This window comes from Taurulus bubalis (genome assembly GCF_910589615.1).
Source record: "Taurulus bubalis genome assembly, chromosome: 6".
NCBI classification, from domain to species: Eukaryota; Metazoa; Chordata; class Actinopteri; order Perciformes; family Cottidae; genus Taurulus; species Taurulus bubalis.
Genome location: NC_136594.1, coordinates 4,679,501 through 4,691,608, shown reverse-complemented (window position 1 = coordinate 4,691,608; position 12,108 = coordinate 4,679,501). Strand labels below are relative to the sequence as shown.

The 12,108-nt window shown below is 42.8% G+C and overlaps 3 protein-coding genes across 3 annotated transcripts; 1 reads left to right on the top strand and 2 right to left on the bottom strand.

Annotated features, from left to right (window-relative positions):
- The first annotated feature begins 365 nt into the window (after positions 1 to 365).
- On the top strand, positions 366 to 8,161 carry tomm20b (translocase of outer mitochondrial membrane 20b). The gene is made up of 5 exons (XM_079220135.1): positions 366 to 583; positions 6,240 to 6,286; positions 6,912 to 6,993; positions 7,106 to 7,248; positions 7,409 to 8,161. The coding sequence occupies exons 1-5, from the start codon at positions 460 to 462 to the stop codon at positions 7,451 to 7,453; spliced, it is 441 nt and encodes a 146-aa protein (XP_079076261.1). The 5' UTR covers positions 366 to 459; the 3' UTR covers positions 7,454 to 8,161.
- Positions 1,913 to 5,142, bottom strand: LOC306738285 (E3 ubiquitin-protein ligase TRIM39-like; the record flags this gene model as incomplete). The annotated part of the gene is made up of 2 exons (XM_079220114.1): positions 1,913 to 2,667; positions 3,865 to 5,142. The coding sequence occupies 2 exons, from the start codon at positions 5,140 to 5,142 to the stop codon at positions 2,302 to 2,304; spliced, it is 1,644 nt and encodes a 547-aa protein (XP_079076240.1). The 3' UTR covers positions 1,913 to 2,301.
- A 958-nt stretch (positions 8,162 to 9,119) lies between the features above and the next one.
- On the bottom strand, positions 9,120 to 11,329 carry LOC306738282 (E3 ubiquitin-protein ligase TRIM39-like; the record flags this gene model as incomplete). The annotated part of the gene is made up of 1 exon (XM_079220111.1): positions 9,120 to 11,329. The coding sequence occupies one exon, from the start codon at positions 11,327 to 11,329 to the stop codon at positions 9,683 to 9,685; it is 1,647 nt and encodes a 548-aa protein (XP_079076237.1). The 3' UTR covers positions 9,120 to 9,682.
- Positions 11,330 to 12,108: the final 779 nt, after the last annotated feature.

Here is a 12,108-nt window from a genome sequence, read left to right as displayed (position 1 = left end):
TGTTATCATGAGTTTATGGTCATAATTCAAGTGAGGGTCATTTTCACATAGACTTCCATACATTTGTACCAGAGGAGTCGCCCTCTGCTGGCCAGCAGAGAGAATGCATTGTTTCCGCCTGTGTGTATCTGAAATGTCTCAATCTTTGTACGTAACTTCTAATCATAAATCACGTTAATATTTAAAAAGCATAGCTGGTATTGTTGAATTTTCAAAAACACTGCCACCATTAACTCATTCACAGCTCCTTCAATCGTATTTTTTTTTTTTAATTCAACATTTCCAGTCAGGCATTCTTACAGCCGGCTACAAACGGTCAAACTGAGGGACGGGGTCCTTCCGGGGTCCTTCCTGCCCCGAGCCGCTCCGCCAAGCCTCCTGACGTAAACCCACCACCGGAGGTAAAAACGGTAAATTAACCCCCGAAATCCTCCTCGAACCGACCGGGTCCCGGGAGTCATGATGGGCGGCCGGACCAGCGCGCTAGCTGCGGGGGTTTGCGGCGCTCTGCTCGTCGGTTACTGCATCTATTTCGACAAGAAGAGGCGGAGTGACCCCAACTTCAAGAACAGGCTGCGAGACCGTGAGTGTTGACCTCTTCTCCTTCCACCCATCCTCTTCATCGGGCCCAGGAGCTCGGATCCGGTCCTGTGTGTGTGTGTGTGTGTGTGTATTGTTCGGTTCTGGTCGGTTTGTGCCCGCAGGTTAAGGCTGACACCTGCCGGGTAACAACCAGCTTTGGGCTCGTTTTTTGAGGAGGAAGCGCTGCGAGCCGAAGCCCGGTTCAGTTATGAGACCGTTAGGTTTCCTCACGTGAACTGAGCCGTTGGGATCCGTTACAGTGCATACTTAAGGCCGCACACAAGTCCACAAGGTCTTCGGGTTAATTCGGCTTATAGTTGACTAACCAAGCAACACCAATTAAAGGAGAATTACCCTTTTTATAGGCTTACGTATCCCTACGCGCCGGAAGAGGAATGCGCGGCTCCTTCCTGTCCTGTCTTGTTGAGCTTTGAATGAGTACTTATTACCTTTTTTACCTTTTGAGGTTTTAGTGTCAGTTATTGAGTTACAAGGTTTGGTCTGTGCTCGCCAATAATTAGAGGATAAAAATGCACTTTTGTTGGGACGGCTCTACATTTTGTGGCTTCACCTAAAATGCTCACTGAATGAATGGCATCCTATCTTTTGAAGTCTCACCTTTTCTAGCATCCACACACTTGTGTTTCTTTCTTTAGAGATTTAGTGAAGAAGTAGAACTGTTAAAGTAGATCTGCTCCTATACGTTGGTAAAGTACCTCATGTCATATTCTACCTGGTATGCACCGTGTGGATAGATTCAAGGTCATGTTAAACTGACAAATATTTCGGTGGAGTTTGGTGTGACTGGTTATTTATTTATTTTAACTATGCCAAAGGTTAAACGGTTGCATGCTGGCACAACACGTGGCCTTGCTAAAGAGCTCCTCAGCAAGCCGGCAACACAGACTCATTCATCAAGTCCTGCCAGCTGGGATCTCCTACAAGAGGAGATTATGGTGTCACTCAGGGAACGGTGACATGTTGGCCTTTTATCCCTCTGGGCGGTGGACCAACAAACTCCTGAAACGCCGAGTATCGTGAAGTCTATTAATTGATTCAGAACCTCCAGTTTCCATTTGTTGAGTTATGTTTTTGTTAGTGTCAATCATTAAAACGTTTCCAGTCAAAGTCTTAAACAAGAAGCTTTCATTGTGAAGCAGGAATCACAGTACATTTGCAATGAAATATGTTTGACCTCTGACCTTGTGTTCAACAACTACTTTATTTTGCAGTTTTTAATCAACAATCATATATTTACAGATTTCTTTGATCTCACCATTTTTCACAAAACAAAAATGTCCAAAGTGACCAGTAAACAATCAAAGCCCTTTTTAAACAAGAATAAAAATAATAATCCTGACTCTTAAATGAAGATTTATGACACAATTAAATATTCAGCAATATGTTTTCTGCGGTTGCACATCAGATAGAAAAACAAATGAAAAAATAATCAAGATATTTATTTGTATTTCTGTTTAGTTGCTGCTGGAAACCCTGACAGATAATTCCAGACAGACACAGAGCTGACAACCTCACTGTGAGAGTAGTTGATGTGGAGGAGACCTACAGGGAACGAGGCTGCATGTGTACATGAGTATCTGTGTCTGTGTATCCCTACAGTTAGAAGATAAGATGTAGACGATAAGATGTAGACGATAAGATGTAGACCACACAGGGTTGAGGCTGAGTATGTTCCCTTGAGTGAAGTGGGAGAATTGATTAGTTTACTCTGACAGGAGTGATCAGAGGTACAGAGTTTGTAACACAATGATGAAGACCAGGACAGAAGTATGGGAAGAGTTTCTCCTTGAAGGAGCAGCCAGTAAAGGAGTAGATAAGAGCTGCAGCTTCTACGTCATAGAAGGAGACCAGACCCTCCTCATAGTCCACAAACACCCCCACCTTCTGAGGCTGAGACTTCAGGGAGAGAACAACTGAAGGGTCATCAAGAGCTTCATACTCAATTCCATTTATCAATCCTATAATGCAGCAACCATTCTGAGGGCTCGCTGTGATGTCTCCCTTCCTTTTGATCGACTCTCTGGCCACTCCTAAAAAACATTCAGACTTTCCTTTAACTTGAACCTCAAAGTAAAAAAATTCTGAAGAGAAATTCGGTGTTCCTAAAACACAAGGATTCAGAGAAAACCTCTCTGGGTTGTTTGGGAGATTCTTCCTCACAGCACCATGATGCACTTGTTTCCCATCATCAGACAGGACGAGTTGAGGATGAGCTGTAAACGTTATATTACATTGCTGCTAATTAATCCCCCTAAATGTCACACACTGTTCCTTTAACATAATATAATTTGAGGAAAGTCATCCTCCCTGTTAACATCTGTAGAGATCAACAGAGTTACACCCACAGTCCACAAGTAAGATCTTATTTAAAACTAAATTAAATATAAATCAGTACAGTTGCAACCTTTGTCCAGTAATTTACATTCTGAAGGCAATTTCAACTTCTCTCTGCATCGCTGAGCGTAACAGACAGAGCTCTCAAGTCTCTTTAAGAAGCCTCACAGTAGAAAACAATCCACCTTTATAAGACTGACACATACTTAAAGATACTTTTTATGCTCATGTTTTAATCCTGAAGCTGTTTGAGTGACACGAATGATTACTGACAAATCATATTCAGATGAAAAAGAGTTTATCACTAAATATGTACATTTATTACCATAAATGATATTAAGTCTTTTTATTTCAAAATTGATGTCATTGTTTGGTTTGTTTTTATGTCTCTAATTCATTGCCGTCCAATTTTGACTGCTGTGTCAGTATTGTAGTATTGTAGTATTGTAGTATTAAAAGTATAAATACACTGGATGTATAAAGACTACTTTAATGTGAATATGTATTGTTAGTATTGCATTATTGTTCAGGGAATTTCTGATCATACAAAAAGAATCAGGCAGTTTGATTGACAGGAGAGATGATCAGAGGTGTGAAGTCTGTTCCACGATGATTCAGACAAGGACAGAAGAATGGGAAGAGTTTCTCCTTGAAGGAGCAGCCAGTAAAGGAGTAGATAAGAGCTGCAGCTTCTACGTCATAGAAGGAGACCAGACCCTCCTCATAGTCCACAAACACCCCCACCTTCTGAGGCTGAGACTTCAGGGAGAGAACAACTGAAGGATCATTAAGAGCTTTGTACTCATTTGCATTTATCAATCCTATAGTCCAGTAACCATTCTGAGGTCTCAGTTTGACTGATCCCTTTCTGTTGATCGACTTTCTGGCCACTCCTAAAGTCCAGTCAGTCTTTCTTTTAACTTGAACCTCAAAGTAAAATCTGCGTGAAGAGAAACTCTGCTTTCCCAGGACAAACATATAGTAAGAAAATCTCTCTGGGTTGTTTGGGAGATTCTTCTTCACATCACCATGACGTACTTGTTTCCCGTCATCAGACAGGATGAGTTTAGGATTTGCTGTATCAGGATCAAGAGTCACATCCACTGCAAACTTCTGGACCCTCTTCAGCTCAACTTTAACCATCTTCTTCATCTTTCCACTGAGAGTCTCCTCCAGTTGAGACACAGCTCTCCTCACAGTCCCCTCATATGAAGCTGGAGGAACACTGACCTTTGTCCAGTCCTTGGTGGGTGGTGGGAGGTGGATGTTTAGGGACTGGAAGCTCTGGAGAAGGTGGAGGTGGTCTTCAGAGAGGGAGAGCTTCTCCACCTCAGTGCTCCTCTTCATCAGCTCAGAGATTTCCTGTTCCAGCTCTTTGATGGAGTCTTCAGCCTGTTTCTTTGTTGTTCTCTGCTTCTCTTCTATCGTATTGATGAGCTTGATCAGTTTTCTCTCAACAGACTCCTTCAGATCAGTGAAGACCTGAACACCTTCTGCTTTCTCTCTGTCTGCATCTTCCTCACTGAGCTCCACTATGTGTTTGACCTCCTGAATCTTCAGTCGTCTCTTCTGGATCATCTTCTGGATTTCAGCCTCTGTCTTCTTCAGCTCAACCTTCTTTCCTTCAAATCCTTCTTTCAGAGGAACAACATTGTGCATCTTGTGGTCTAACACAGTGCAGAGCATGCAGACATATGTCTGGTCGGTCTGACAGAACAGCTCCAGAGGTTTATCGTGCTTCGTACACATCCTGCCTTCCAGGTTCTCCACAGGGTCCATCAGCTGATGTCTCTTCAGGCGTGAAGCTGTCAGATGAGGCTCCAGGTGAGTCTCACAGTAGGAGGCCAGACACACCAGGCAGGACTTCAGGGCCTTCAGTTTGGTTCCAGTGCAGACGTCACAGGGAACTTCTCCTGGTTTGGACTCTTGTTGCTCTGAGCTGCTGCTGCTGGCTTCCTGTTGAGCCGACTGTCTGAACTGAGAAACCATCTCAGTGATGAAAGTGTTGATCTTCATATCAGGTCTTGTGGTGAAAACCTCTTTACACAAGGGACACTGGCACCTGTCACTGGTATTCCAGTAATCATTGATGCAGTTTTTGCAGAAGTTGTGTCCACATGGTGTGGTGACTGGATCAGTGAACACATCCAGACAGACGGAGCACAGAAACTGATCTTCAGATGGCAGATAGTTTGCAGCAGCCATATCTACACTCATTGGGGAAGAAAATAAAAACATTTGAATTAAAATAGAGTTTAATTATTTGTTGAAAAAGGAAACCAGTGTGATTCTTTTTATATCTTTTAAGTTTTACGTAAGCAACCAAGATCAAAGTCGTGCCAACAGACTCAACCTTGTTCCTCTTCAAAGCAGCACAGAATAAGTCCAATGTGAATTAAAGAACAGCACTGACAACAAAGCTCTGCTCACGTGATGACAAACATCACATTTCCTCCAGCTGCTTCACAATAAAAGCCTCCCGCTGGTTCACTGGTAGAAAACCTTTATTGTGAAACAACTAGAGGAAATAGAGGAAGTGATCAATAAACAATAACAATAGCAGGAAAGTCGGAGTGAGACTAAACTTAAAACCACAGAGATTCAGTTACAAGTTACTAAAGTCCTCCTGAGACACTTTAAAGCTGTTAAAGTGAGTTTCTGTGTAGTGGACTTTGGACAGACAGCCATAGTTATATTGTTAATAATTAATCAGGTATGAAGTGATAAGAGAGGAACTTCCTGCCTGAGTAAAGCTAAAGTTTAGTGTTAATCCTGGTGATTAAAGGTGTAAATATGATCAGATGTACTCACCAGTGTTTGGAAGAGACTCTGTTGTGTTGTTGAGGAAAACCTGATGAAGTCACTTTGAATTGTCTTTGAGAGAAAAGCAGAGACTTGTCTCGACTGCAGTGTTTCTGCCACTCTGACTCTTAACTCTCGTTTCTGCAGTGTGACGTAGGAGCTCTCCTCTTCAGTGTTGCTCCGCCTCTTACCTGCAGTTCAGGTTTAACTCTGAAGACTTTCATGGAGCCAAAACATTTTTCATTTATGGACAGAAATAGTTATTTAATGTATTTAACCTGATTAATTACATCTCTGCAGTTTACAGAGAGACAATAGAGACGTGTCAGCTGTCAGTGATTGAACCACTTAAACAAAAGTTACTTTAACTTAAAGGAATAGTTAAAAACATGACCAAAGAAACTAAGTCTGTTCTTCAACTGTCTCTTTTGGTTTTTAATGTCGTAAAACGGTGATAGGTTGGACTCTGACTGTATGTGGTGTTTGTTTTTGTGTCGCAGGGCGGAGAAAGCAGAATGCAGTCAAAGAGAGGGCGGGCATGGCAAAGGTGAGCTCAAACCTGTTGGAACACTTCCTGATGTCACCTGTCAATCAACTCAGAGCAGATTAGTGAGCTGTGTGGGGAGGAAACTGACTACATTTTGAAATAGTCAAATATTACTCAGTGACTCTTACTTGATGAAATAAACAAATATTATTGTTATAATTATAAGTATTATCATTGATGTATTTTATTATTTTTTTTACAAAATATTTCTAGAAGCAGTAAGCATCATTTCTAAGCTTTTATTCTGAAGTCAGCACATCTTCACTTCCTGTTTTATTCTGACAGCTTGATGGCAACGGACTTTAAAATGTAGCATGTAAACATAGAAATGAAAGAATATGATGATGAATCTAGTTCAACAGTCAGTCACGATATGCTTTTATTTTAAAGAGGACTTCAGTGATCAGCTGGTTGCTTGTATCTGGCTCCTTATTGGATGATGGGGATTGAAGGAGGGTTGCTCCCAGCATGCAGCTGGAGTTCAACTGGCTCACAGACCAGAGCTCCTTACTGCTCATGGGATGATGACCTCCTGTGAGGTCTGACCACAGAGACCCAAAAGGAATCGGTGAAAACCAGAGCGCAGAGTTTTGGGTCCCGTGGCTGACCGTTGTTTGTCCTGCAGCTCCCAGACCTGAAGGACGCTGAGGCGGTGCAGAAGTTCTTCCTGGAGGAGATCCAGCTGGGGGAGGAGCTGCTGGCTCAGGGTAACGCCTCCTCACACTGATGCTGCTTTACAGTCAGTTTGATAGTCGTCCGTGTGCCTGAGTATTTGTGTCTTTACGCCTTGTGTGTGTGTGTGTGTGCTTCGCTCCTCAGGAGACTATGAGAAAGGTGTGGACCACCTGACCAACGCCATCGCCGTGTGTGGTCAGCCTCAGCAGCTGCTGCAGGTGCTGCAGCAGACTCTGCCTCCGCCCGTCTTCCAGATGCTGCTCACCAAGCTGCCCAGCATCAGCCAGGTAGGCCGCGCAACGCTTCTCTTCACTCTCCTCTTGGATCTCCATGAGTCCGGCCGTTCTCCACACAGAAACAATAAAAACTGTTTAGAATAATTATCAATGTAACAAGAAAAGGAAGAAATAAAAACCAGCCGGTGTGTTTTGTGCTCCTGTCCTGCAGCGTATTGTGAGCGCACAGAGTCTGAGCGAGGACGATATAGAATGAGGACAGGAGGAGACAACCCCTCACCCTCTTCTTCCTCCCCTCTTCCTCATGTGGACCTTCCATGACGACCCCTCCAACGCCTCGGCCTCCATCACTCCGGCCGACGTCCATCACTTCCTGAAGTGGAATTAGTTTTTTATTCCAGGTTTATCCATGACAGTAGTGTGTTTTTTTTTTTTTACTTAAATTACCCGTTTTGGGGTATTAAGCGTATCTGGATCCTAACGGCCAGAGGAATGCAAGAACCCGTCCCCACTCCTCCGTCATGAGGCGTGTGCTCACTGAGTGGACCGGGTGTTGACGTGGATCCGCTCCTTCCTTCAGGGTGGTGCAGCACGCGTCCCGACAGCATCCTGCACCAGGGTTACACCGCCTGACGTGTGTGTACCAACCGTCTCCATGGTTCCTTCATCAGTCGTGGAAAGTTCCAGAAACAGGAATCTTCTCTCCGCTCAGAAGCTCCACAAAGTATTTATTGTTTGTTTGTTTTTTTGTTATCAGTCGTCTTTCTGTTCGTTCTCGACTTGCAAACACTTTTTAATAAAGTGGTGAAATGTTTTGTTTTGTCGTTTTTAAAAGAGGACGACGCTCTTTAGGAAAATAAAAAAATGTGAATACACTATGTGTCTTTATTTCTGTACCTGACGAACAAAAGAGACATCCTAGAAACTCCAGTAAAGATCTTCACCGCAACGACTAAACTCCTTGTCCTGCTGCTTCACTTTCTCTTTGAAACATGTTCAGGCAAAATAACGTTAAGTAAACATGTTGCCACTTTCAACCCTTCAAGTTTCTGTCCTGCATTGCCTGGATACCCACAATGCCTTGCGATGTGCCACAGGAAATAAACGGTCAAACTTTGCGCTGCATTCAGTTTGTCTTTGGTGCATTTCTGTCTTATTGATGAAGATTAAATGGCTTTTGACTTTGGAGCGTTCACATCAGACGACTCGTCAGAATTCTTCATCAGGAGGTCTTCCTCACTCTCCAAGTCCTCGTACTCCCATGAATCGATACCAAAGCCACTGATGTGACATAGCAAATAAAACTGCAAGGCCTTAGAAGAGCATATAAGTCCACTGTACATGATTGTAACACAATTCAACCATAAATATGACTCGAGAGAGTTCCCCAAGTTATGAAAATATACATTTGTATATCCTAAGCTTGATGCCACAAATGATTGGCGCACCTTTCTGGAAAGCGTACGACCTACGGGATCCACTAATTGCGCCAAAACCACTGTCAGCAAGATACCAACCACATTGCATTTTTTTCCAGCCCAAAAACTGAAATATGACTTACTTATGGATGAAACGATACTTGCTTGGTATGTTTGGTGCATCTGCTTGAGCAGAGCACCTCTGTTGTGGAACCAGAGGCGTTCAAGGTCCAGGAAGAAAGTTAGGGCATTTTTGCGGACCTAAACCTACGGTTCACGAAATCTCACTAAATTACAAAAAATATTTAACTTCACTTAATCAAAGTCAAACTTACTGTTAACACGGTCTATTAATTTATTTAGAACTTCAAGTTTCTGACTGGTTAATTATTTTTTGATTCGTAGATTTATGTTTTTAAGTAATTAAAAAGAATAAACTTTTATTGTGAAGCAGGAATCACAGTACATTTGTAATAAAATACAACGTCAGTGTTTTGACCTCAAACTACTTTATTATGCTGTTTTTAATCAACAATCATATTTACAGATTTATTTGACTCATAAGCATCTCGCCAGTTTTCACAAAAATGTCCAAAGTGACCAGTATTCAATCAAACCCCTTTTTTAACAGAGTATAAAATGTCATTGGCATCTATTTTACTTTGTTTAACTTTTTATGTCCAGTATTACAATGAAACCAACTTTATTCTGTAGACACTATAAACCTTTAATAATTCTTACTCTTAAATGAATCTTCATGACGCAATGAAATAATCAGCAATATGTTTTTTGTGGCTGCACATCAGATAGAAAAACAAATCAAGATATTTTGTTGTATTTCTGTTCAGTTGCTGAAACCCTCACAGGTAATTTCAGACAGACAAACAGCTGACAACCTCACTGTGAGAGTAGTTGATGTGGAGGAGACCTACAGGGAACGAGGCTGCATGTGTACGAGTATCTGTATCTGTGTATCCCTACAGTTAGAAGATAAGATGTAGAAGATGAGATGTAGACCATGCAGGGTTGAGCTGAGTATGTTCCCTTGAAGGAAGTGGGAGAAGTGATTAGTTTACTCTGACAGGAGAGATGATCAGAGGTGCAGAGTTTTTATCATCATGATGAAGACCAGGACAGAAGTATGGGAAGAGTTTCTTCTTGAAGGAGCAGCCAGTAAAGGAGTAGATAAGAGCTGCAGCTTCTACGTCATAGAAGGAGACCAGACCCTCCTCATAGTCCACAAACACCCCCACCTTCTGAGGCTGAGACTTCAGGGAGAGAACAACTGGAGGATAATCGGCAGATTTGTACTCATTTCCATTTCTCAAATATAAAGTCCAGTAACCATTCTGAGGACTCAGTGGAACGTTTTCTTTCTTGTTGATCGACTCTCTGGCCACTCCTAAAAACCATTCATACTTTCTTTTAACTTGAACCTCGAAGTAAAAGATTTCTGAAGAGAAATTCTGTGTTCCTAAAACACAGGGAGCAAGAGAAAACCTCTCTGGCTTGTTGGGGAGACATTGCTGTACCGTACCAATATGTACTTGTTTCCCGTCATCAGACAGGACGAGTTCAGGATGAGCTGTATCAGGATCAAGAGTCACATCCACTGCAAACTTCTGGACCCTCTTCAGTTCAGCTCCAACCAGCTTCTTCATCTTTTCACTGAGAGTCTCCTCCAGCTGAGACACAGCTCTCCTCACAGTCCCCTCATATGAAGCTGGAGGAACACTGACCTTTGTCCAGTCCTTGGTGGGTGGTGGGAGGTGGATGTTTAGGGACTGGAAGCTCTGGAGAAGGTGGAGGTGGTCTTCAGAGAGGGAGAGCTTCTCCACCTCAGTGCTCCTCTTCATCAGCTCAGAGATTTCCTGTTCCAGCTCTTTGATGGAGTCTTCAGCCTGTTTCTTTGTTGTTCTCTGCTTCTCTTCTATCGTATTGATGAGCTCGTTCAGTTTTCTCTCAACAGACTCCTTCAGATCAGTGAAGACCTGAACACCTTCTGCTTTCTCTCTGTCTGCATCTTCCTCACTGAGCTCCACTATGTGTTTGACCTCCTGAATCTTCAGTCGTCTCTTCTGGATCATCTCCTGAATTTCAGCCTCTGTCTTCTCCAGCTTTACCTTCTTTCCTTCACATTCTTCTTTCAGAGGAACAACATTGTGCATCTTGTGGTCTAACACAGTGCAGAGCATGCAGACACATGTCTGGTCGGTCTGACAGAACAGCTCCAGAGGTTTATCGTGCTTCGTACACATCCTGCCTTCCAGGTTCTCCACATGGTCCATCAGCTGATGTCTCTTCAGGCGTGAAGCTGTCAGATGAGGCTCCAGGTGAGTCTCACAGTAGGAGAACAGACACACCAGGCAGGACTTCAGGGCCTTCAGTTTGGTTCCAGTGCAGACGTCACAGGGAACTTCTCCTGGTTTGGACTCTTGTTGCTCTGAGCTGCTGCTGCTGGCTTTCTGTTGAGCCGACTGTCTGAACTGAGAAACCATCTGAGAGAACAAAGTGTTGATCCTCAAATCTGGTCTTGTGGTGAACACCTCATTACACAAGGGACACTGGCACCTGTCACTGGTATTCCAGTGTTCAGTGATGCAGTTTTTGCAGAAGTTGTGTCCACATGGTGTGCTGACTGGATCAGTGAACACATCCAGACAGATGGAGCACAGAAACTGATCTTCAGATGGCAGATAGTTTGCAGCAGCCATGTCTACACTCATTGTGGAAGAAAAGAAGAACGTTTTATTCAAAATAGAGTTTAATTATTAGTTGAAAAAGGAAACCAGTGTGTTTCTTTTCATATCTTTTAAGTTTTACGTAAGCAACCAAGATCAAAGTCGTGCCGACAGACTCAACCTTGCTCCTCTTCAAAGCAGCACAGAATAAGTCCAATGTGAATTAAAGAACAGCACTGACATAAAGCTCTGCTCATTTCCTCCAAATGCTTCACAATAAAAGCCTCTTGCTAGTTCACTGGTAGAAAACTTTTATTTTGAAACAACCAGAGGAAATAGAGGAAGTGATCAATGAACAGTAACAATAGCAGGAAAGTCAAAGTGAGACTAAACTTAAAACCACAGAGATTCAGTTTCAAGTTACTAAAGTCCTCCTGAGACACTTTAAAGCTGTTAAAGTGAGTTTCTGTGTAGTGGGACTTTGGACAGACAGCCATAGTTATATTGTTAATAATTCATCAGGTATGAAGTGATCAGAGAGGAACTTCCTGCCCGAGTAAAGGTAAAGTTCAGAGTTAATCCTGGTGATTAAAGGTGTAAATATGATCAGATGTACTCACCAGTGTTTGGAAGAGACTCTGTTGTGTTGTTGAGGAAAACCTGATGAAGTCACTTTGAATTGTCTTTGAGAGAAAAGCAGAGACTTGTCTCGACTGCAGTGTTTCTGCCACTCTGACTCTGAACTCTCGTTTCTGCAGTGTGACGTAGGAGCTCTCCTCTTCAGTGTTGCTCCGCCTCTTACCTGCAGCTCT